The following is a 23040-nucleotide window of genomic DNA, read 5'->3' on the forward strand; positions in this document are numbered from 1 at the left end:
GGGAGTGGGCAGCTGGTCTGTGTGTGTGTGTGTGTGTTTGGGAAGAGACAATTAATTCCCAAGTGGTTATTGGTTCTGATTAATGGTGTCATAGAAAACTAGTTAATTTGTTTTTTCTCTGTTTTCTACAGGCTCTGGCATGGCTCAGAAGGTCACTCAGATTCCATCAGAAATATCTGGGCTGGAGCAGAATGATATGACTCTGCCCTGCACCTATGCCACGAGTGCTAGTACCTATGATTTGTTCTGGTACAAACAGTCTCCTTCAGGGGAGATGATTCCCCTTCTTCATCAGTACTCCGGCACCCAAGTTAGTACAAGACAAGACAGATTCTCTGTGAATTTTGAGAGATGGAAAAGGTCCATCAGTCTCACCATCACAGCCTTACAGCCAGGGGACTCGGCGGTGTATTTCTGTGCCATCAGGGCCACGGTGAGAGGACTGGCAGGAGGAGCCATACAAAAACCCCAGTGCCCTGAGCCCCTCCCTCTCCAGGAGAAGCTGGAGGACACCCCCAGTTCCAGGAAAGAAATTTGTATGTGCGTGTGTGTGGTTCGGAGCAGGGGTGGGAGGGAACTGGGGCCAGAAAGGAAACTGTTGGCTTCGTTCTAGGAAAAACGTCCCCAGATGGACTCTGAATGCCTGGGTTATGGCTCAGCCACTCTCTCAACAGCCTTGATGAGAGACTTTTCCTGACCTTTCACCTGCCCTGGGAAAATCTGCCAAGTTAAAATCACAATCTCTGCCCAGTCATTCTTGTACAAGTGTTAACTGCCTGTCCCTACCTGGGACATAATCCACAATCAGGTCCTGTCCAAGGACCTCGTTTATGGTTGTCCATGGCCCTGTCTCTCTCTGGCTCGCTCTGGCTTGTCCTTTTCTTCCTCTAACCCACTTTTACTTCTGTCACTCCCGGAGTTTTTCTGTTGCAAAGCTTAATGAGGAGAAAACCTTAGCACTCTCCCTCCTGCAGGAGCCACACACCTGCTCTGAGACTAAGACCTACCCATCTGTGCTGCCCTGTTCAATGCAGCTACCTGTTGTTGTCTTCATTCCAGAGTGGCTTTGTCTCAATTCACTCTGAGGCCAAATCTGCATGGATGGGTGTGTTTTGGAAAGCATTTTCTCAGTGGAAAATCTTTTTTTTCCCATTCAAAACTGCTTGATGCAAAAACCTTAGGGCATAGACCACTGTGGAGATTGTAGTGACCTCATCTCTTTGGTCAGAACCAGGAGCAGCCTTGAGTTTCTCACGCAGTGGCAGTAGCTTCCCCATATCTCTGTCCCCACTGGGAGGTGAAGCATTGTTCTCTCCCTCAGTCATGGACATGAAACTATTGTCAACCCCTCCACCCCAAAGGTGGGCAGGAGCAGATTAAGGACTTCCAGATTAGTGTGTCAGATAGGGGAGATCTCTGGGGTCAGGTCCATCTTGATCCTGGAGATCCCACTAAGGCCCCTGGGGACACCTGAGAAGCTGGGATGGAGAAATTTCTGGATGCTCCGTGGCCCAGTGACTTGAGGGTTAAAGCCACTGTTCCGCTGTGGCTTGGGCAACAAGAAGGATCACCTGTCTACATGTTTTGTTCTGTTGTCTGTCTCCCCCTTCTAGATGGTGAGCCCATTGTTGGGTAGGGACCGTCTCTGTATGTTGCTGACTTGTACTTCCCAAGTGCTTAGTACAGTACTCTGCACACAGTAAGCGCTCAATAAATATGATTGAATGAATGAATGAATCACTAATGTGAGCCATTACTAGTGCTTAAAGAATTAAAATGGAAATTTTCCCCTCTGCACCCAGAGAAGGAGATTGGGAAAAGGAAAAGTTTAGAGAGAGTCCATTGTTGACTGCCCATCTGAGCAGAAATGACAGAAATGGGGAAGTGATATGATTGCTACATGTTACCATCAGCTTTGATTCTTACCAGACATTTCCTTTGCCTAAGCACTGAGGTTCCACATAGGGGCATGTCCCTCTCCCCACCACCTTCTGATTGGCTGATCCCCTCAGTGCAGGGAGACCTGGCTGACGCCGCTCTGTCGGGCTTTGAATGTCACATTCTTCCCTGCTCCTACCTCAGGGAGACAGAAAGCCCTCCTGTTCCCACGTTGGATCAGCCTAGCATGGCCAGAGAGGTCACAGCCACATTCCTGCTGCTGCTCAGTAAGTGCTGGGTCTCCTTCATCACAGCAAACAGAGGCAGTGACAGAGTGGACCAGGACAATGTGGAATATCTGCTCCTTTCTTGTCACCGCATTCTGTGTGTAGAGGTGGAGCTGGAATCGGGTCATTTTCCCCTCAGGACATGGGACTCCCTCACTGTCTCCTCACACTGAATTCTTGACAAGCCTCTGGGCTGTCCCCATTATGTAGCAGCATCTCCACTTTGAAGTCAGTTTCTGAGAGGGAACTAGGAAAATCCCATCTGCTCCCCTGCCTGTTTGTGCCGACTTGAATCCCAGATATTCTCTCTTGAGGGATTCCTCTCCTTCTCCTTTCTGGGTCTGGGAGCTGAGGCTGAGGCTGGGATGAAGGAACTGGAGAGTGGGGAAATCCATCCTACTCCAGTTTGGCCTGGGGATCACAGGATCGGGATTCAATCCTTTGTCCCGATTCTCTCACAGGTCCAGTTTTGGCGAATCAGGTCACTCAGCTCACATCCATGGAAGCAACTGAAGGCCACGATGTGAATCTCCAATGCAACCACAGCAGTTTGACTTCTTCAACCATCTCCTGGTATCAGCAAATCCTCAACCAGGCACCGGAACTCGTGCTGAGCGGCTACTCCAGTACCAGAAGTGCCAAGGCCAAGTTAACCATCCAGGAAGACAGAAAGTCCAATATCCTGACACTGCACAACGTCCAGGACAGAGATTCTGCTGTGTACTACTGTGCTCTGGGTGACACAGTGTTATCCCCAAACGGGTTCCTTGTACAATATCTCATCAGCGGGGACTAACAGCAGATGGCAACGCAGCACAGTGTAGAGTAAAAATTCATTCAATCATATTTATTGAGTGCTTACTGTGTGCAGAGCATTGAACTAGGTGCTTGGAAAGTACAATTTGGCAACAGATAGAGAGACAATCCCTACCCAACAACAGGCTCACAGTCTTCTTGCTTGCCTGCTTGCTTGCAGAGCCGGGATTAGAACCCAGGTCCCTAACTCCCAGGCCCAGATTCTATCCACTAAGCCACGCTGCTTCCCCTGACTTGCTGCGGTCAGTAAGCACAGACATCAGGACGAGAAGGAAGCAGCCAGAGAACAAGTGACTACCGGCATACAGGGAAATTGTAGGTGTGCTGTCAGTCAGTCGCGCATATTAATTGAGCACTTACTAAACCGAGCACTGTACTAAGCGCTTGGGAGATTACAATAGAACAATATAACAGGCACATTCTCTGACCACAACGAGCTTATTGAATATTTTAATGGTATTTGTTAAGTGCTTATTGTGCCCCAGGCACTGGAGAAGATTCAATCTAATCAGGTTGGACACAGTCCCTGCCCCACATGGGGCTCACTGTCTTAATCTCCATTTTACAGATGAGGTAACTGAGGCACAGAGAAGTTAAGTGACTTGCACAAGGACACACAGCAGACAAGAGGCGGATCTGGGATTAGAACCCAAGTCCTTCTGACTCCCTACTAAGTCACACTGCTTCTCACCACTACTGGATGCTGATGGCTGCAGACATGTCTTCTGCTCTGAGGGTGTTAGAACCTTTCCAGTGTGAGAAAGATGCCGGTCAGTATCTCCACACTCTCTGCTCTCCTACCACTCCTTTTCTGGAGACAAAGCCCTTCTTGGAAAGATCACAAGATGAGAGTTCTATCCTGACTCACTTCCACATTCAATCCCAGAATTCCCGGGGCATTTTTGGTTTCACTGTGCTTTGGGACCACTTCCCGCAGAGATGTTGACATTGAGACCCCCACCCCCACCCCCAAGTTTCATTCCTGGATCAGATTCTCAGTCCACATTCTCTCCACATTTTGTCTTCATCAGCAATGGTGTCTTCTTCCCGGCCATTTTCGAATACCGTTTTTGATCCCTGGAGCCAGAAACAGGGTACATAGTACAAGGGAAATTTGATCACTGGGGGACATGTCTGAAGTCTAAAGGGACAGTAAGAAGCAGCTTGGCCAACAGGGTAGAGCATGGGACCAGAAGTCAGAAAGACCTGTGTTCTAATTCCAGCTCTTCCACTTGTCTGCTGTGTGGCTTTTGGAAAATCAATGAACTTCTCTGGTCCTCTGTTACTTTGTCTGTAAAATGGGGATTAAGACTGTGAGCCTTATGTGGGACTTGGACTGTGTCCTACCTCGTTAACTTGTACCTATCCCAGCACTTACTACAGTGTGTGGCACATAGTAAGTGCTTAACAAATACCATAAAAATGTCCAAGGAGACCAGAGTGATCAGCTCCTCATAGCCCCTCCTATGTCTTGCCTGAGAGCCCGAGTCTTTCTTTCCCCACACAAGGGGGTACTCTGAGGCACAAAACCTCCTGGCCACATAGTTAGTAGAGTGCCTGGTACATTATACGTTTTTAACAAATACCACAGTTATTATCGGAGAAGCAGTGTGGTGTAATGGACAGAGCACGGGCCTGAGAGTCAGAAGATCATGCGTTCTAATCCCGGGTCTGCCACATGTAGGCTGTGTGACCTTGGGCAAATCATTTCACTTCTCTGGGCCTCAGTTACCTCATCTGTAAAACGGGGATGAAGACTGTGACTCCCACGTGGGACAGGGACTGTGTCCAACCCAGGTTTGCTTGTATCCACCCCAGTGCTTAGTACAGTGCCTGGCACATAGTAAGCACTTAACAAATACTATTATTATTATTATTACAGTTCCTTGCACTAAAGATATTTACCCAACAGATGGCATGGAGACACTAGCAATCTCATGCTTCTTCAGACATCCACCCCAGCCAGAGTTCAGACTTTTCTCACGCTTATCCCAACCCCACCCCCAGAAAGCAGGGCAACTGTTCAGAAAGAGTATCTGTCCACAGACAGGAACCCACAAGAGCAGCCCCCTCTCACAGTGATCCATCTATGATTAAGCCCCTTACCCCCCTACTCTTTCTCCCTTCTGTGTCATCTATGCACTTGGAACTGTACCTCTTAAATAGTCACCCCACCTCCAGCCCCACAGCACTTTTGTGCATATCCATAATTCATTTATTTATATAAATGCTTCTCTTCCCCTCTAGACTGTAAGCTCCTGTGGCCAGGGAACACATCTACCAACTCTGTTATCTTGTACTCTCCAAAGAACTTAATACAGAGCTCTGCACAGAGTAGGGGCTCAATAAACACAATTGATTGATTGATTGGTTTGTTCCCCAAATGATGGGGAAGTGACACTCCTATAGCAGGGAAGATGTCTGATTCCTTATAGCCTCTGCTCTCTCCCTGTGCAAAGCCATAATTTACGACCATACTCAGCACTCACATACATAAGAGTATTTAAATGTATTAGTGTCTTAACAAATTAATGTGTATATTTATTTAATTAATTATTGAGGTACATCATCCTCATTTTTTTACTACTTTCTTCCTTGTTAATCGTAATAATGATGGTATTTATTAAGCGCTTACTCTGTGCAAAGCACTGTTTTAAGTGCTGGGGAGGTTACAAGGTGATCAGGTTGTCCCACATGGGGTTCACAGTCTTCAACCCCATTTTACAGATGAGGGAACTGAGGCACAGAGAAGTTAAGTGACTTGCCCAAAGTCACACAGCTGACAATTGGTGGAGCCGGGATTTGAACCCACGACCTCTGACTCCAAAGCCCGTGCTCTTTCCAACGAGCCACGCTGCTTCTCTACCTTGTTCTTTCAACTACTCCACCTATTTGTAAGTAATTTTTGTCTGTCTCCATTATAAGTAGCCTCCATAAGAACAGAGCATACGTGTCTTCTTTTGGTTGAATTTTCCAAGGCATGTAGGACAGAGCTCACCATGCAGAAGGTGCTCAATAAATACCACCGATTGATTGATTGATTGACCAACATAAGAGAGGGTGGAGACAACTTTACACCTGATTGGCTGTCCGTTCCAAACTATCATGTTTCTCCAAGCATCCTGCTGCTTTGCTGGAGAGAGAATACAGGGCTGGATGGGCCAGTGTTCAGACACAGTATCCACCTGCTCAAGGTCATAGGTTTTATAGATCTGACTAGTTTTGAATCAACAAGAGGACAGCCCCAGTTTGCTAGTGTGTTTACCCCACTTGGCCACCAAGTCTTGACCTCTCATTTGTAAGTCCAGCTCCACTCTCATCAAAAACGGGCATTCCCAGGTTATATTTTCTGATTCTCCATAGCTGCATTTTCCTGATCTTTTCTTTCCTGAATTTTAATTCTAGATTTCCCCTACCTCTCAGGATCGTTGGAAATGGTGCTATTCTTCTCCGAGTTGCTGCTTGACTCAGCTGAATGTCATCAAAACCTGGGAAATCTGTCCTCTCTATTGTCCATCCTGTAAGTTACTACATGTGACCTCACACAATACTGTCCATCATAATTGATGCCCATTACAGTTGAGTCTCCCTAGGCTGACACTAGTCCAGTAATGGCCACTCTCTGAGGGAGAGGACATAGTCACAAGCCTCATTAAAGGCAGGACTCAGCAACCTAGTGTCGAGTTACAGAGAACAGTGGAACAGGATCAGGGTAAATCCATTCCAACCCCGGAAGCCCCATTTCCTGTCCCGGGGCAAGTCACATGGCCTTGCAGAGCCAGGGAGCAGGCTGAGTCCTGATTTCAGGGCGCAGTGAAGTAGAGACGTTTGTAGGGGGAAAAGCTTCTAGCATGGGGCTCCCCACCTTTCTGTGGGCAGTCGCTGCCTCCGCCTGCCTCGGTAGGGACACCTTTCCCCAAGGGGCTGACCCATGGATTAGGGCCAGGGAGGGAGTAGGTGTGGACAACTGCTGTGTGTGTATGTGTGTGTGTGTGTGTGTGTGTGTGTGTGTGTGTGTGTGTGCATGCAAGTCTCTGGGATGGTACATATTTACTCTTGTCTATATTTACTATTCTATTTATTTCATTTTGTTAATATGCGTTGTTTTGTTGTCTGTTTCCCCCTTCTAGACTGTGAGCCCGCTATTGGGTAGGGACCGACTCTATAGGTTGCCAACTTGTACTTCCCAAGCGCTTAGTACAGAGCTCTGCACACGGTAAGTGTTCAATAAATACGACTGAATGAATGAATGAATGAATGGTGTCAGGGGAGGGATGATGGATTCTTAGATTACTGTCCGTTCTGGTTACTCTTCGTTCCCTGATACAGGCTATTCCTGATGATTCCCCTGTGAGCCACAGAGATAGACCAAGCCTGTTCTCTGTTTTTCCCACAGCATCCAGCATGGCCCAGAGCATCTCTCATACTGAAGCTACTGTGTCCGGGAAGGAAGGGGACACTCTAAATCTGAACTGTACCTACAGTACGACTGAGCCTACTTACTATTTGTTCTGGTACAAACAGCTTCCCACAGGAGAGCTGGTTTACCTGATTCGACAGGATTCTTGGTCTGAAGAGAACAAAGCTGGGAGATTATCTGTGGCTTTGCAGAAAGCAAACAACTCAATCCATCTCACCATTGCGACCCTACAGCTGAGAGATTCAGCAGTGTATTTCTGTGCTCTGAGTGAGGCCCACGGTGACAGGACTGACAGGAGGAGCCGTACACAAACTCCAGAGCTCTGAGCCTCACCTGCAGCTGGGAAGGTGGGGGAGATTTCCAAACACAGACAGGAAGTCCGATCTCCTTGAGCAGCACAGGAAGCACAAGGTTCAGCTCTCAGAGGCTACTAGGTCCTGGCAAGTAAGGCTTGTCAGAGAACTGGAATCTTGACAGCTGAGCCTTGAAGAGTTTCCCTCAGTATACAGACCTCCTCCCCAGTTCTTCATGTGAGCTGTCTCCTGGGTCATGAATAGTTGAAGAGGGGAGGTGTGTCTGAGGGAAACTCCTCCCATTTCCTCCCTGTTGGTCAGAGAGTGGGTCCTTGCAGGGCTTGTTTGACTTGGCCACCATCACTGCACAATCCAGACCCACATCCCGACTTGGGAATTCAGGAGGCATGAGGGAAATCCAGATTTTTATTGCTATTCTTACTGTGAGTCTTCCAGGTAAACGTTGATGTCCTGTCCTGTGTCCCAAGCCTCTTCCATGGGGGACTGGAGGCAACTCAAGAGCTGATGTTCTATCCTGTGTTTGGTGTTGCAGGGACCGTGCTGGGAAACTGGATTGGACCCACAGTATCACAGGTGTCCGAGATGGAAGGGGGGACGGTGACCCTCAGCTGTACTTATAATACCACATTATCAGGTACTGTCACCCTCTTCTGGTACCGCCAGCATCTGAGCCAGAGTCTAGAGTACATTCTCTACAGAGGAGCGAAAGGGTTCTCGGGAAGGAATAATGCTGATTTTGCCATAAAAAGATTCTCTTCAGAGACTACATCAACCTCCACGACTTTATCCATCAGAGAGCTGGTACTGGGAGACACTGCTGTGTATTACTGTGCTCTGAGTCAGGCACAGTGACAGAGCCTCACTGGTAGATGGTACAAAAACCACAGCTGGGGAGACGGGGAACAACAGAGAAAACAACAAAAATGTTAGATGCTGAGAAGAGTCTGAAAGCTAACCTAACTTTCAGTTGGATGTGGAATGAACCACTGGCTGGAAGAAGGGGATTTTGTGTGATTAATGTGAGTGGCTCCCCCTCCCAGCAGCCAAGTCATTTGATTTTAGTCAATACCCCATTCCATCCCCGAATCACAAGGAGTCCTGTCCTTTCACACAGGCATAGATTCTAACATAAACTATGCTACACTAATTTATACAGTCCTCTAGACTGTAAACTCCTTCTGTGCAGGGAACATGTCTAAAGCACTGTTATTTTGGACTCTCCCAAGTGCTTAGTACACTGTTTTGCACACCATAAATGCTCAATACCTTTAATTGGTTGATATATTGAGCCCGCTGGGTTTTTTTTTTAAGTTGCTTTCTGGGATCTGGGACCAGTTGTGGGAAAGTTTTTCCCAGGAAGCCCCAGTTGCCTGGTGGGATCCAAACATGGAAGAAAAATGGACTTTCACAGGTTTAGGTAATCAAAAAGATCAGGGAAGACCAGAAATGAACTTCATGATGGAAAGCACAAGATGAGTCCATTTTCCTAAACCCTCCTCGCCAATACCTCATTCCCCCAGAAATTGTACATCTGTCCAGAAGGGAGATAGTCATGGTTGGAACTAGGGGAGGATATCTGTGAGGGGAATAGGGAGACTGAGGTAGCAGACCCAGATTTGATTTTTTTTAAGGTATTTGTTAAGCACTTAATATCTGCCAGGCACAGTTCTAAGCACTGGGGTAAATCCAAGGTAATCAGGTTAGCCAGAGTCCATGTCCTATGTGGGGTTCCCAGCCTTAATCCCCATCTTACAGATGAGGTAACTGAAGCATAGAGCAGTTAAGTGACTTGCCCAAGGTAACACAGAAGACAAGTGGTGGAGCCCGGATTAGAAGCCAAGTCCTTTTAACTTCCAGGTCCATGCTCTAACTAGTAGGCCACGGTGATTTTCTGAGCAGTGAGACTGAGAACTTCTGATTGTTGCAGGACAGAAAGAGAAACAGAAACAAGGTGAAGGGGGAAATGGTTACTTGGGATGGGGAAAGTAGTCAGCGTTCCAGGAGGCAGAACTGAGTGTTCAGTGACTCCAGCCGTCGAGGGAGGATGGAGAAGCCTTGTTACTTATTCTAGGGCTCCAGCTGGTCTGTGAGTTTGGGGGTTCATGGGTGTGAAAGGGAGAGCCCTGGGGCTCAACGTGGACAGCCATCCACACTCTGTAGCCAGATTCTTGGAGAGCGGGAGGACTGGAAATTTTCCATCAGCTCTTCTTGACAGTAAATTCCTCTCTGACTGTAAACTCATTATGGTCAGGGCACATATCTGCTAATTCTCTCAAATTATACTCTCCCAAGTGCTTAGTACAATGTTCTGCATAATAGTAAGTGCTCAATGAATACCATTGATTGATTGATTGATTTGTGCAGGCCTCCCCCACCCCCTGCCCCAGATGCCCTCTCCCAGGGGTTCATGTCCTTATCCTCTCTGGGGTTGGGAGCTGAGGCTGGGGTGTTGGAGCGGGAGAGTGGGAAATCCATCCAACTCAGGATCAGCATGCGAATTGCGGGATCGGGATTCAATCCTTTGTCCTGATTCTCTCACAGATCCAGTGTGGGCTAATCAGATCATCCAGCTCACATCCATGGAAGCATTTGAAGGACACAATGTGAATCTCACGTGTGAGCCCGGCAGTTTGAGTTCGACATACATCTTCTGGTATCAGCAAATCCTCAACCAAGCATCGGAACTAGTACTGAGCAGCTACTCCACTACCAGCAGTGTCAGGGCCACATTAATCATCCAGGACAACAAAAAGTCCAACATCCTGACACTGCATAGTGTGCAGTGGATAGATTCAGCTGTGTACTACTGCGCTCTGAGGGACACAGTGTCATTCTCACACAGGATCCCTGTGCAATATCTCACCGGCGGGGACTATCCGCAGAGTGCAGCACAGTACAGAGTAGAGGAATAATTGGGTAGCAACATCAGAATGAGAAGGGAGCAACCAGAGAACAAGTGACTACAGATACGCCAGAAAGATCCAGATGCGCCCTCTAGTTCTTTGGATTCTGATGGCTGCCCAGATATCTTCCTCTCTGAGGGTCTTTGAATTCTTCCAGCACCAACAAAACACTCATCAGTGTCTCCGCGCTCTCTGCTCTCCTATCGCCCTTTATTTAGAAAGAAATCCCTGCATGAGAAGAGCCTGAGATGAGAGTTCTCTCCTGACTCGCTTCCACTTTCAATCCCAGAATTCCCAGGGTCTTTTTTGGTTCACTGTGTTCTGGGATCTCTTCCTGCAGGGACTCCAAAGTTGAAATCCTCTGGGATTTCATTCCCAGTTCAGATTCTCGGTCCACATTCCCTCCACGTTTTGTCTTTATCAGCAGCAGTGTCTTCTCCTGGGCCCTTCTTTTGGAATACCGCTTCTGATCCCTGGATGCAGGGAGCCAGATACAGAGTACATAGAAGAAGGGAATTTGGTAATTGAGGGACAGGTCTGAAGTCCAAGGAGATGAGAGTGACCAGCTCCTCACAGCCTCTCGTATGTCTTGCCTGAGAGTCCGAGTCTCTCTTTCCCCTTTTACAGGGGTTACTAAGGCACATACCCTCCTGATGATAAAATGCAAACCAACCAGGCCATACAGTTCCTTCTAGTTTGTAAATTTGTCCTGCAGAGGGCAGGGAGGCACCAGGAACCTCATGGCTCTTTAGAAATCCGCCCCAGCCAGAACTCACTCTCACACTTAACCCAATCCCACCCCCAGAAAACAGGACAACGTGTTCCGTGACAGTATCTGTCCAGAGATGGGAGCCCCCACAGAGCACCCCCTTTTCACAAGATCCTTCCCCAATTGAGCCCCTTTCCCACTACTACCTCTTGCTCCTGTGTCATCTATGTAGTAGGATCTGTACCTCTTAAGCACTTGATAATCACCCCTACACCCTCAGCACCACTGCACTTGGGCACAGATCTGTAATTTATTCATTTATATTTATGCTTATGTCCCCACCTGGATTGTATGCTCCTTGTGTGCAGGGAACATGCCTTCCAACTCTGTTAGCTTGTACTATCCCAAACACTTAGTATAGTGCTCTGTACATAGTAGGGGCTCAATGAATACCCTGGATTCATTGATTGATTGATTGATCCCCCAAGTGATAGGGAAGTGCCACTCCTATATCAGGGAAGTTGTCTGACTCCTTATAGCCTCTTCTCTCTCCTTGAGCAACAATATATTTTATGCCCATACTTGACACTCATGTATATAAGGTTATTTAAATGTATCTTTCTATTTATATATTCATGTGCATGTTTATTTAATTGATTATTGAGCCATGTCCTCCTTCCAACCACTCCAGCTACTTCAACTATTTGTATGTAATATTTGTCTCCTCTCCATTTTCAGTAATCTCCATAAGGACAGAGCACTTGTATCTTCTTTTTGTTGAATTTTCCAAGGCACTTAGTAGAGAGCTCACCAGTGATGCTCAAAAAATACCACGATTGATCTGGGAGCAGTTAGAGACTATGTCATGCCTAGTTGGTGGTCCGTTCTGTTCCAAACAATTAGGAAAGATGAAGGGAGGAAAGATTACAATTCCCCAAGCACCCTGCTGCCCCTCCTGAAGAGCAAATACAGGGGTGGGTGGGCCAGTGGTCAGATGCATTATTGAGGTTTCTCATGGTCTCAGCTTCTAAGATCAGACTGGTTCTGAGTCAACAAGAGGACTACCCCAATTTACTAGTGTGTTTAACTCCACTTGGGCAAACGCTTTTGAGCTCTTGTTTGTAACTCCGGCTCCACTCTCACCACAGCAGACCTTCCTATCTTATATTTTCTGATTCTCTGTAGGTGTATTTTCCTGCTCTTTTCTTTCCTGAATTTTAATTCTAGGTTCCCACTCCCTCCCAAGATCAATGGAAATGCTACTATTTTCCTCCAACGTCCTGCTTAACTCTGCTCAGTGTCATTAAAACTTGGGGAATCTGTTCTCTCTACTGTCCATCCTGTAGATTACTACATGTGACCTCACACTGAATAATAATAATAATAATAATAATAATAATAATAATAATGGCATTTATTAAGTGATTACTATGTGCAAAGCACTGTTCTAAGCGCTGGGGAGGTTACAAGGTGATCAGATTATCCCACGGGGGGCTCACAGTCTTAATCCCCATTTTACAGATGAGGTAACTGAGGCACAGAGAATTTAAGTGACTTGCCCAAAGTCACACAGCTGACAGTTGGCGGAGTTGGGATTTGAACCCATGACCTCTGACTCCAAAGCCCGTGCTCTTTCCACTGAGCCATGCTGCTTCTCTATACTGCCCATCACAGTTGATGCCCATCACAGTTGAGTTTCTTCAGGCTGACTGCTCAAGTGATGACCACTCTCTAAAGGAGAAGATAAAGTCACAAGCCTCATTAAAGGCAGGACTCAGCAGGCTAGTGTCAAGTTGCAGCAAATAGTGAAACAGGATTAGGGTAAATCTCCCCCCACCCTCTCCAGCCCAGGAAGCCCCATTTCCTGTCCCGGGGCAAGTCACACGAACTTGCAGAGCCAGGGAAGAAGCTGAGCCCTGATTTCAGGGCACAGCAGAGCAGAGAGACGTTTCTCAGCAGGAAAATCTCCTAGCATGGTGCTCCTCACCATGCTGTGGGCATTTGCTGCCTTCATCTGTTTTGGTAGGGACACGGGACTGACCCACCACTCAGGGCCAAGGGGGTTGCGGGTGTGGCCACCTGTGTGTGAGTGTGTATATATGTCCGAGTCTTTGGGATGGTGTCAGGGGAGGAATAATGGATTCCTAGATTATTGTTTGTTCTGGTTACTCTCTGTTCCCTGATATAGACTGTTCCTGACGACTCTCCTGTGAGCCAAGAGGTTGGACCAATCCTTTCCTCTGTTTTTCCTGCAGGATCCATTGAAGCTCAGAGTGTCTCTCAGGCAGAAACAGCAGTGTCTGGAAAGGAAGGGGACACTCTGACCCTGTCCTGTACCTACAGTGTGACTGAGAGTACTTACTCTTTGTTCTGGTAAAAACAGCTTCCCACAGGACAGCTGATTTACCTGATTCGACAGGATTCTTGGTCTGAAGAGAACAAAGATGAAAAATTATCCGTGACTTTTGAGAAAACAAAAAACTTAATCAATCTCACCCTTGCGACCTTGCTGCTGGACGATTTGGCGTTGTATTTTTGTGCACTCAGAGATTCCCACAATAAAAGGACTGGCAGGAGGAACCGTACAAAAACCTCAGAGCCCTGAGCCCCGCCTGCGGTCGGGGAAGGTGGGGGAGATCTCCAAACCCAGACAGGAATCCCGATCTCCTTGAGTATCATAGGAGGCGTGAGGTTCCAGTTTGAGATTTGGCTCTCAGAGGCTACTGGGTCCTGGGTCCCGGTAGCCTGAGTCAAAGAACTGGAAGCTCAACACCCAGAGCTTTGGGGAATTCTCCTTAGAACACAGCCCTCAATCCCAGCCCTCCATGTGAGCTGTCTCCAGGTTCATCCAGCGCTTAGAACAGTGCCTGGTACATAGTAAGCGCTTAATAAATGCCATCATTATCATTATTATTATTATTGTTATGAAGGGTTGGGGTGAGGAGGTGTGTCTGAGTGAAACTCCTCCCATTTCCTCCAGGCAGGTCAGAGACTGGGCACTTGTAAGGATTGTTCATCTTGGCCACCATCACTGCAAAATTCAGACTCACACTCTGACTTTGGGGCTTCAGCAGACATGAGGGGAACACAACTTTTTATTGCTGTTCTTACCCTGACTCTTTCAGGTAAACTTTGGCGTCCTGTCCTTTGCCCCAGGCTTCCATCATGGGATACTGAGGGGAAATGAAGAGCTGACGTTCTGTCCTGTGTTTGATGTTTCAGAGGCTGTGCTGGGAGACTGGATCAGACCCACAGAATCAGAGGTGTCCCAGGTGGAAGGGGGGACGGTGACCCTCAACTGTAACTATAGCACCACAATATCAAGTGGTATTACCCTCTTCTGGTACCGCCAGCATCTGAACCAAGGTCCAGAGTACATTCTCTACAGAGGAGCAAAAGGGTTCTCGGGAAGGAATAATGCTGGTTTTGCCATAAAAAGATTTTCTTCAGAGACTACATCAACCTCCACGACTTTGTCCATCACAGAGCTGGTCCTGGGAGACACTGCTGTGTATTACTGTGCTCTGAGTGAGGCACAATGACAGAGTCCTAGTGGAAGGCTGTACAAAAACCCCCAAATGGAGAGGAAGGGGAATAACAGAAAAAACAACAGAAATAGTTGCTGAGAAGAGTCTGAAAGCTAATATAACTGTCAATAGGATGTGGAATGAACCGCTGGCTGGAAGAAAGGAATTTTGGGTGGTTAATGTGATTGGCTCCCCCTCTAGCAGCCATGTCATCTTATCTCAAGCAGTGGCTCTTCCTACCCTTCGCCCACAGAGACCACTGTTCTTTCACACAGATACAGACTCTAACGTGCATTTTACTATAAACATATACAGTCCTATGGATTGTAGGTTCCTTCTGGGCAGGGAGCGTATTTACAGCACTGTTATATTGAACTCTCCAAAGCACTTAGTACAGTGCTTTGCATACCATAAGTGCTCAAAAAAGATGATTTATTGATATACTGAGACCTCTGACCTCGTTAAAGTGCTTACTAGGATCTGGGACCGGATGTGAGAAAGTTTCCCAGAAAGCCCCGGTACCTGGCAGGAACATAACATGGAAGAATTGAATTTCCCTGATTTGGGTCATCAAAAGGAGGAGAAAGGACCAGAATTGAGCTTGTGATGGAGAGCACAAGATGAGATACTCACCCCTCTCCTGCCAATCATCATCATCATCAATCATATTTATTGAGCGCTTACTATGTGCAGAGCACTGTACTAAGCGCTTGGGAAGTACAAATTGGCAACATATAGAGACAGTCCCTACCCAACAGTGGGCTCACAGTCTAAATGACCTAATACTTCCAGAAACTCTAAATCTGTTCAGAGGAGGATAGGGAGACTGTATAAGAGAGCTGAGATAGCAGACCCAGAGTTGATTGGTTGAGCAGTGAGATGGAAAAAAAATTTCCTGCTTGCCCCAGAAAAGAAGGAGAAACAGGAAGGCACCAGAGAGGGAAATGATACCTTAGGCTGGGGATCGTAGTCAGCACCCCAGGGCCCAGAACTGAGTCCTCAGTAATGCCGGCTTTGGAGGGAAGATTTAAAAGCCCATGGGAGCCTCATTACTGATCCTGGGGCTCCAGCTGAGCTATGAGTTTGGGGGTTTGTGGGGACAGAATGGGAAGCCCCAGTGGGCATTCCCTATGAGACTGAGGGAGGTAGAGAACAAGGCTCAGGGTTGTTCGGCATCTTTTTCCTGGTGGGAGATCTGAGGGGAGAAGGTGGAATTTCTGGAAAGGTTTGACCTACCCAATGTTCTTTGCCAGTCCCAGGGACTTTCTGCTAATAGGCAACAGGAAGAGAAAACCCCAGCACTCTCCTGTCTGCAGGGGCCCCATACATGCCATATGTGACAAGGAAGTGGCCCTTTATGCTGTGCCTCCTCGTGGGCGACAGTGTCACTGCTAAACAACTTGCCCTGGGTTTAGCACTGAGGGTCCTTAACGAGTGGGAGTGTCCCCATGCCCTCTGCCCTGTGATTGGCTGATCCCTCTCAGCGCAGGGAGTCCTGGCGTGATGTCGGTCTGTGGCTGCTTAATGTCATCCTTTGCCCTGCTCTTTCCTCAGGGAGCCAGACACTTCTCCCGCTCCCACCCAGGATCAGCCTGGCATGGCCAAATTGACCACAGTGACATTCCTCCTGCTGCTCAGTAAGTGCTGGATCCCCCCTCGTAGCAAGAAAGAGAGGGTGGGGTGACAGAGGAGACTAGGACAGTGTGGAATGTCTACTCCTTCACTGTCACTGAGGGCTGTGTGATGGGAGAGGGAACTGGAACGGGTCATATTCCCCTCAGGACATGGGACTCCCTCACCGCCTCCTCTCACTGAATTCTTGACAAGCCCCTGGGTCGTCCCCAAGGTGAAGCAGCATCTTCACTTTGTAGCCAGTTTCTGGGAGGAAATTGGGAAATGCTTATCAGCCCCCCTGCCTGTTTGTGCCGACCTGCCCCACAGATACCCTCCTGATCCTCGCTGGGGTTGGGAGCTGAGGCTGAAGCTGGGGTGATGGAGCAAGAGAGTGGGAAATCCAACCCACTCAAGTTCTGCATGGGGATCGCAGGATCGGGATTCAATCCTTTGTCCCGATTCTCTCACAGATCCAGTGTGGGCCAATCAGGTCATCCAACTCCCATCCGTGGAAGCATCTGAAGGACACAATGTGAATATCATGTGTAATCACAGTGGTGCCACTACTGAAACCATCTTCTGGTACCAGCAAGTCATCAACCAGGGACTGAAACTTGTGCTGAGTGGCTACTCTAGTACGACTAGTGCCAAGGCCACGTTAACCATCCAGGAAGGCAGAAAGTCCAATATCCTGACACTGCACAACGTCCAGCTGACAGACGTAGCTATGTACTACTGTGCTCTGAGTGACACAGTATCACCTCCACATGGGGTTCCCAAGCAATATCTCAGCCGTGGGGACTAACAGAAGAGGGCAGCACAACACAGGGTAGAGGCATCACTGGGCACGGGCATCAGGACGAGAAAGAAGTAGCCATGCCGGGAAGACCTGGGTGCACCCTTCAGTTCTTTGGATTCTGATGGCTGTAGAGATAGCTCCAGATCTGAGGATCCTAGAATCCTTCCAGTGCCAGCAAGACTCCCATCAGCATCTCGCCTTGTCACTGATGGCAGAGGTGAAGCCACTCAGCATGAGTTCCAGGGCCTGGTTGAGAAATTGCTGCTACCAGAAGAGGGCTTCAGTAGTTGCACTACTGTGGTCTTACGTAAGATTCACATTGTGTCCTTCAAATGCTTCCATGGACGCAGGCTGAATGATCTGATTGGCCCACACTGGACCTCTGGAAGAATCGGGACAAAGGATTGAATCCTAAACCTGCTCTCCTAATGGCCCTTGCCCAGAGACAAACGGCAATCTGGGAAGAACATAAATTTGGAATTCTATTTTGATTCCTTTCCCCATTCAGTCCCAGGCTTCCCAGGGACACTGATACCACATTAAGAAGGAAGCATCTTGTGCAGGGTCGAAGACGTTAAGTCCCAAACCAGATCCACATTCTCAACTGTCTATTCTCGATTGGTACCCCTTTTTCAGTGGTTTCTCCTCTTCAAGCAGTTGCGAGCTCACGTGTGTTGATAGCTGGATCCCGGAGCCAAGGAGACAGAGAGCTGCAGATATGGATATGAGATAAGGATTTGGCCCCAGGAAGCATAGGATTCAGGTCTGAAATCCAAGGGGATGGGAGTAAGCAAATCTTCACAGCTTCTCTCAAGTCACCAATCCAAGCCACTCCAAGACATTCTGAGGCAAAACCCTTCTATCATATAACCTCTCTCCCCTCTGATTGCTTATGCACTTCTCTGTGTACCCCTTAGTAATAATAATAATGGTATTTGTTAAGCACTTACTATGTGCAAAGCACTGTTCTAAGTTCTGGAGAGGTTATAAGGTGATCAGGTTGTCCCTCGGGGGGCTCACAGTTTTAATCCCCATTTTCCAGATGAGGTAACTGAGGCACAGAGAAGTTAAGTGACTTGCCCAAAGTCACACAGCTGACAGTTGGCAGAGCCAGGATTTGAACCCATGACCTCTGACTCCAAAGCCCTTGCTCTTTCCACTGAGCCACACTGCTTCTCCTTAATCATTTTGATACTTACCTCAGCTTCACAGTGACGTGGAGAAACAGGGCCACACCAATGCCAAGACCAAGGGAGACTGAACAAGTGCAAAACCCATTTATCTTGGTGGGGAACATGTCTACCAACTCTGTTATATTGTACTTTCCCAAGCACTTAGTACAGTGTTCTGCACACAGTAAGTGATTGATAACTATGATTGATTGACTGACTGAGTGGAATTCCTAGTCAGCGCTGCCACCCTGTAGCCATGTTATGAAAGCCAGGCTAGTGGCTATTACTCTTCCTTCCAAGGGATGTGGGGCGACTTCACATGTTTCTCAAAGGATTCAGGAGTAGTTTCCCCCAGGGCAGGATGGAGCCAGTTGGGCAGTGCTGGGGATTGTGAGGGAAGCCCGACCAACGCATGCCTTTTCAGGTTCAGGCCCGAGATTTGGGTCTCAGAGCTATTGGCAGGAAAGACCTGTCAGAGAACTGAAATCGACTCCAGAGTCTTGGGGAGTTCCACTCAGAACACAGACTTCCCCCTCAACCCACCACTGAGCTGTCTCATGGGTCATGAAGCATTGGGGAGGGTAGGTTTGCCTGAAGGAAACTCCTCCCATTTCCTTCCTGCAGGTCAAAGAGTGGGTCCTTGCAGGGCTTGTTCATCTTGGTCACCATCACTGCACAGTCCAGATTCACTCTCTGATTTGGGGTCTTCAGCACACATGAGGGAAACCTTGTTTTTTATCGCCACTCTTACCCTGACTCTTCCAGGTAAATGTTGGTGTCCTGTCCTGTGTCTCAAGTCACCCCCATGGGGGTACTGGGAGCACATCAAGAGCTGATGTTCTGTCCTGTGTTTGATGTTTCAGGGGTCATGCTGGGAGACTGGATAGGACCTGCAGAATCGCAGGTATCTGAGGTGGAAGGGGGAACGGTGAATCTTAACTGTTCCTTTAACACCACGACATCGGGATATGTTATTGTCTATTGGTACCGCCAGCATTTGAGCCAGGCTCCAGAGTACATTCTCTACAGAGGAGCAAAAGGGTATGTGGGAAGTGATAATGCTGGCTTTGCCTCGAAGAGATTTTCTTCAGAGACTACAGCAACCTCCACAACTTTAACCATCAGTGAGCTGATCCTGGGAGACACTGCTGTGTATTATTGTGCTCTAATGCCAGCACAGTGGCAGAGAACCATAGGTAGACTGTACAAAAACTCCCTCCTGGGATGGGGGAATAACAGAGAAACCAACTGAAATGTTGGCAGATACTGAGAAGAGCCACAAGGGTTGGCCGCAAAGCTCATTTCCACCTTTAATTGCCCGTCACACACATATGCACTCTCACTAAATGGGCACACACACACACACACACACAGAGATATATACACACACACACACGAAGCCGCTGGCATCTTTCTCATGATTTAAGCAGTGGAGTTCCTGGCATGGGAAAAGAACCCCTCCAAAGAGTGCTGGGAAAGGGTTAGGGTTTGGAATAATTGGTCAGTGAGGAAAGGGCAGGTATCTAGGGAGGGAGGAGGAAATGACAGACAGAAGAAAGAAGGAAGGAGAGTCAAAGAATGAGAGGATAAAGCAAGGAGAAAGGGAAAATATCCTGTCCAGCAGAATGCAGAAGAAGCAGCAGTAAATAGCTGCAAGTAGGAAGAAACTGGATCTTGGAGGAGGGAAGGGGAGAACACAATATTTCTCTCCCTGATGGGGTATAAGCTCCAGAGAAGTGGTGTGGCTCAGTGGAAAGAGCACGGGCTTTGGAGTCAGAGGTCATGGGTTCAAATTCTGGCTCTGCCAATTGTCAGCTGTGTGACTTTGGGCAAGTCACTTAACTTCTCTGTGCCTCAGTTCCCTCATCTGTAAAATGGGGATTAAGACTGTGAGCCCCCTGTGGGACAACCTGATCACCTTGTAACCTCCCCAGCGCTTAGAATAGTGCTTTGCACATAGTACACGCTTAATAAAATGCCATTATTATTATTTTTATAAGCTCCTGTGGGCAGGGAATGGGTCACTTCATATTCTATACTTACCATGTGCTTAGTAAGTGAGTGACCCTCAATAAATGCTACTAATAATACTGCTACAATTTTACTGCTACTACTACTACTAATAAAAATAATTGTGGTATTTATTAAGTGCTTATTGTGTGCCAGGCACTATTCTAAGCACTAAAATGGATGCATGATAATCAGGTTGGACACAGTCCATGTTCCACGTGGGGATCATAGTCTTAATCCCTCTTTTACGAATAAGGAAACTGAGGTGCTGAGAAGTTAAGTGACTTGCCCAAGGTCACACAGCAGACAAATGGAGGAGCTGGGATTAGAACCCAGCCTTTTCCGACTCCCAGAACCATGCTACGTCCAGTAGACCATGTGGCTTCTTATGTATTTTGCAGGGATTTTGTAATCAGGAGCAAGGAGGATTTGGAATGAACTTTGTGACAGACTCAGAGTAGGACTCTTCATCCCCCCAACACTAGTAAATCTGTCCAGAAAGGGGCAGGACTTCCCTACGCAGAGACATTTGAGCTAAATATGATTGGGGGTGGAGGGGATGTTACCAGTGAGGAGGAGGGACAGACTCTGTGAGGGGGATGAGGAGGCAGGGGCAGAGCTGCCAGTCAGGGGCCAGAAGGAGAAGCAGAAGTATTCAGGAGAAGAAAACAGCTCCTTGGGCTGGGGAGCCTGGTCAGCATCCCAGGGCCCAGAACTGAGTCTCCTCAGTGTCCTCAGCCACAGAGGGAGGATGAAGGAGCCTCTGGGAGCCTCGTTACTGATCCTGGGGCTCCAGCTGAGCTGTGAGTTTGGGGGTTCATGGGAACTTAATGGGAGGCCCTGTGAAGGACAGTCTCCATTGGCTGTTTGTTGTTATATTGTACTCTTCCAAGTGCTTAGTACAGTGTTTTGCATACAGTAAGTGCTCAATAAATACGGCTGAGGGAGCGAGAGAGCAGGGCTCGGGACAGATCAGCGGCTGTTTTCTAGGGGGCCTCTGTGTCGGGAGAAGGTGGGATTTCTGGAAAGTGCTGAACTAATGAGTATCCTCTGCATCTGCCATTCTCTATCTGACAGGGGTGAGCGGCCTGGATAAGGTGGAGCAGACTCCTCCATCCCTGAGCATCCGTGAGGGAGAGAACAGCACCATGAACTGCAACTATACAACTAGTAATTTTAATAACTTACAGTGGTACCGGCAGGATCCTGAAAAAGGCCCTGTCTCCCTGGTATTATTGTATTCAGATGGGGAGCAAAAATTCAATGGAAGATTCACAGCCAAACTGAATAAAGGTGCCAAACGCAGTTTCCTGAGCATCACAGCTGCCCAGCCCGGAGACTCTGCCACTTACCTCTGTGCCATGGAGACACAGTGATCCCCAGACACCTGCAGCCTGTGCAGAAACCCTGACTCCTCTCATCCCCGACAGGAGTTTCAAACACACATTCTCTCAACCAAGTTTCCTCAATAGGTTTAGGAGGAGTTTGGATAAATTCATGTCTGAGTGCTCCAGGATAGTCTATTAGAGGGAAATATAAGTGAGAACAGTTCGATGGTTCATGACTAACCATGTGAATAATTGTCAAGGAGACCCCTGGATGTGGTTGGTTCATTTTAGTGGAAGTAGTGTGGCCTAGTGGAAACAGCAAGGGTCTGAGGACCTGATTCTGCCATATGTCTGCTGTGTGACCTTGGGCAAGTCATTTAACTTCTCTGTGCCTCGATTACCTTATCTGTAAAATGGGAATTAAAACTGTGAATTCTACAGGGGACATGGACTGTGTCCAACCACCAAAAGGCATAGTCAGATGGACCCGAAGACACAAACATAGAAACAACAGCCCAGAAAAAGGGAATGAGAGAAAGGCAGGGGAAGGTGGAGGGACAGAGTCATCATGACCGAGACAAGAAGATTCACACCAAAAGAGTCAAAAAAATCAGAGAGAGCTGGAGACAAAGGAAATAAAAGAAGCACAGGCACAAAAAGACAAAGACTGGGAGACCCAGTGACAGAAAGACCAAGACAGTTAAAGATGTAGACACAGAAAGAAAGGGAAAAAGGATTAGGGAGTCAGAGAAATACAACAGACAGAAAAGAAGGGTTGAGGTGGATACACACGTGGATACTTCAGAGAGATCTGAAGGCCCAGAGAGGCAGAAAACAGGGACTGAGATATAGATAAAGATAGAGATAGAGAGAAAAATATGTGCGCACACACACAAACACACACATATACATACACGTACAAAAACAAATCAATGAATGATATAAATCTGAACTGGACACAAGGTATTTGGGAGTCTGTGTGGCTCAGTCTGAGGAATTGGTTTTCTGGGGAGGAATTCCCAGCCTTTGATTTTGGTGTCCCTCTCCTCTGCTCTCACCAGAGAACACTGTTCTTCTTTCTTGCAATTGCAGATTGAACTCACTCTTGGCTTTTTGGTCTCTCCACAATGCTGGAGTTTGTGACCAGGAATGGGAAGGTTCCCAAGAGGTTTCTATCAGTCAGCTTCTGTGGAAGGCCTGGTGTGAGGAGGATGCAGACAATAGGAGACTAATTGTTGTATTTTTAAATGGTATTTGTTAAGC

General features: G+C 47.7%; 1 gene segment (V, D, J or C); it reads left to right on the forward strand.

Annotated features, from left to right (window-relative positions):
- Nucleotides 1–2083: 2083 nt before the first annotated feature.
- LOC119921074 overlaps nucleotides 2084–23040 on the forward strand; it is a 270951-nt gene continuing 249994 nt past the window's right edge. The window contains 3 exon segments of the C gene segment in view: nucleotides 2084–2165; nucleotides 2627–2902; nucleotides 8585–8587. Of these exon segments, the coding sequence occupies nucleotides 2126–2165; nucleotides 2627–2902; nucleotides 8585–8587 (319 nt within the window).

The sequence above is a fragment of the Tachyglossus aculeatus genome (assembly GCF_015852505.1).
Source record: "Tachyglossus aculeatus isolate mTacAcu1 chromosome 12 unlocalized genomic scaffold, mTacAcu1.pri SUPER_6_unloc_1, whole genome shotgun sequence".
Lineage (NCBI taxonomy): Eukaryota > Metazoa > Chordata > Mammalia > Monotremata > Tachyglossidae > Tachyglossus > Tachyglossus aculeatus.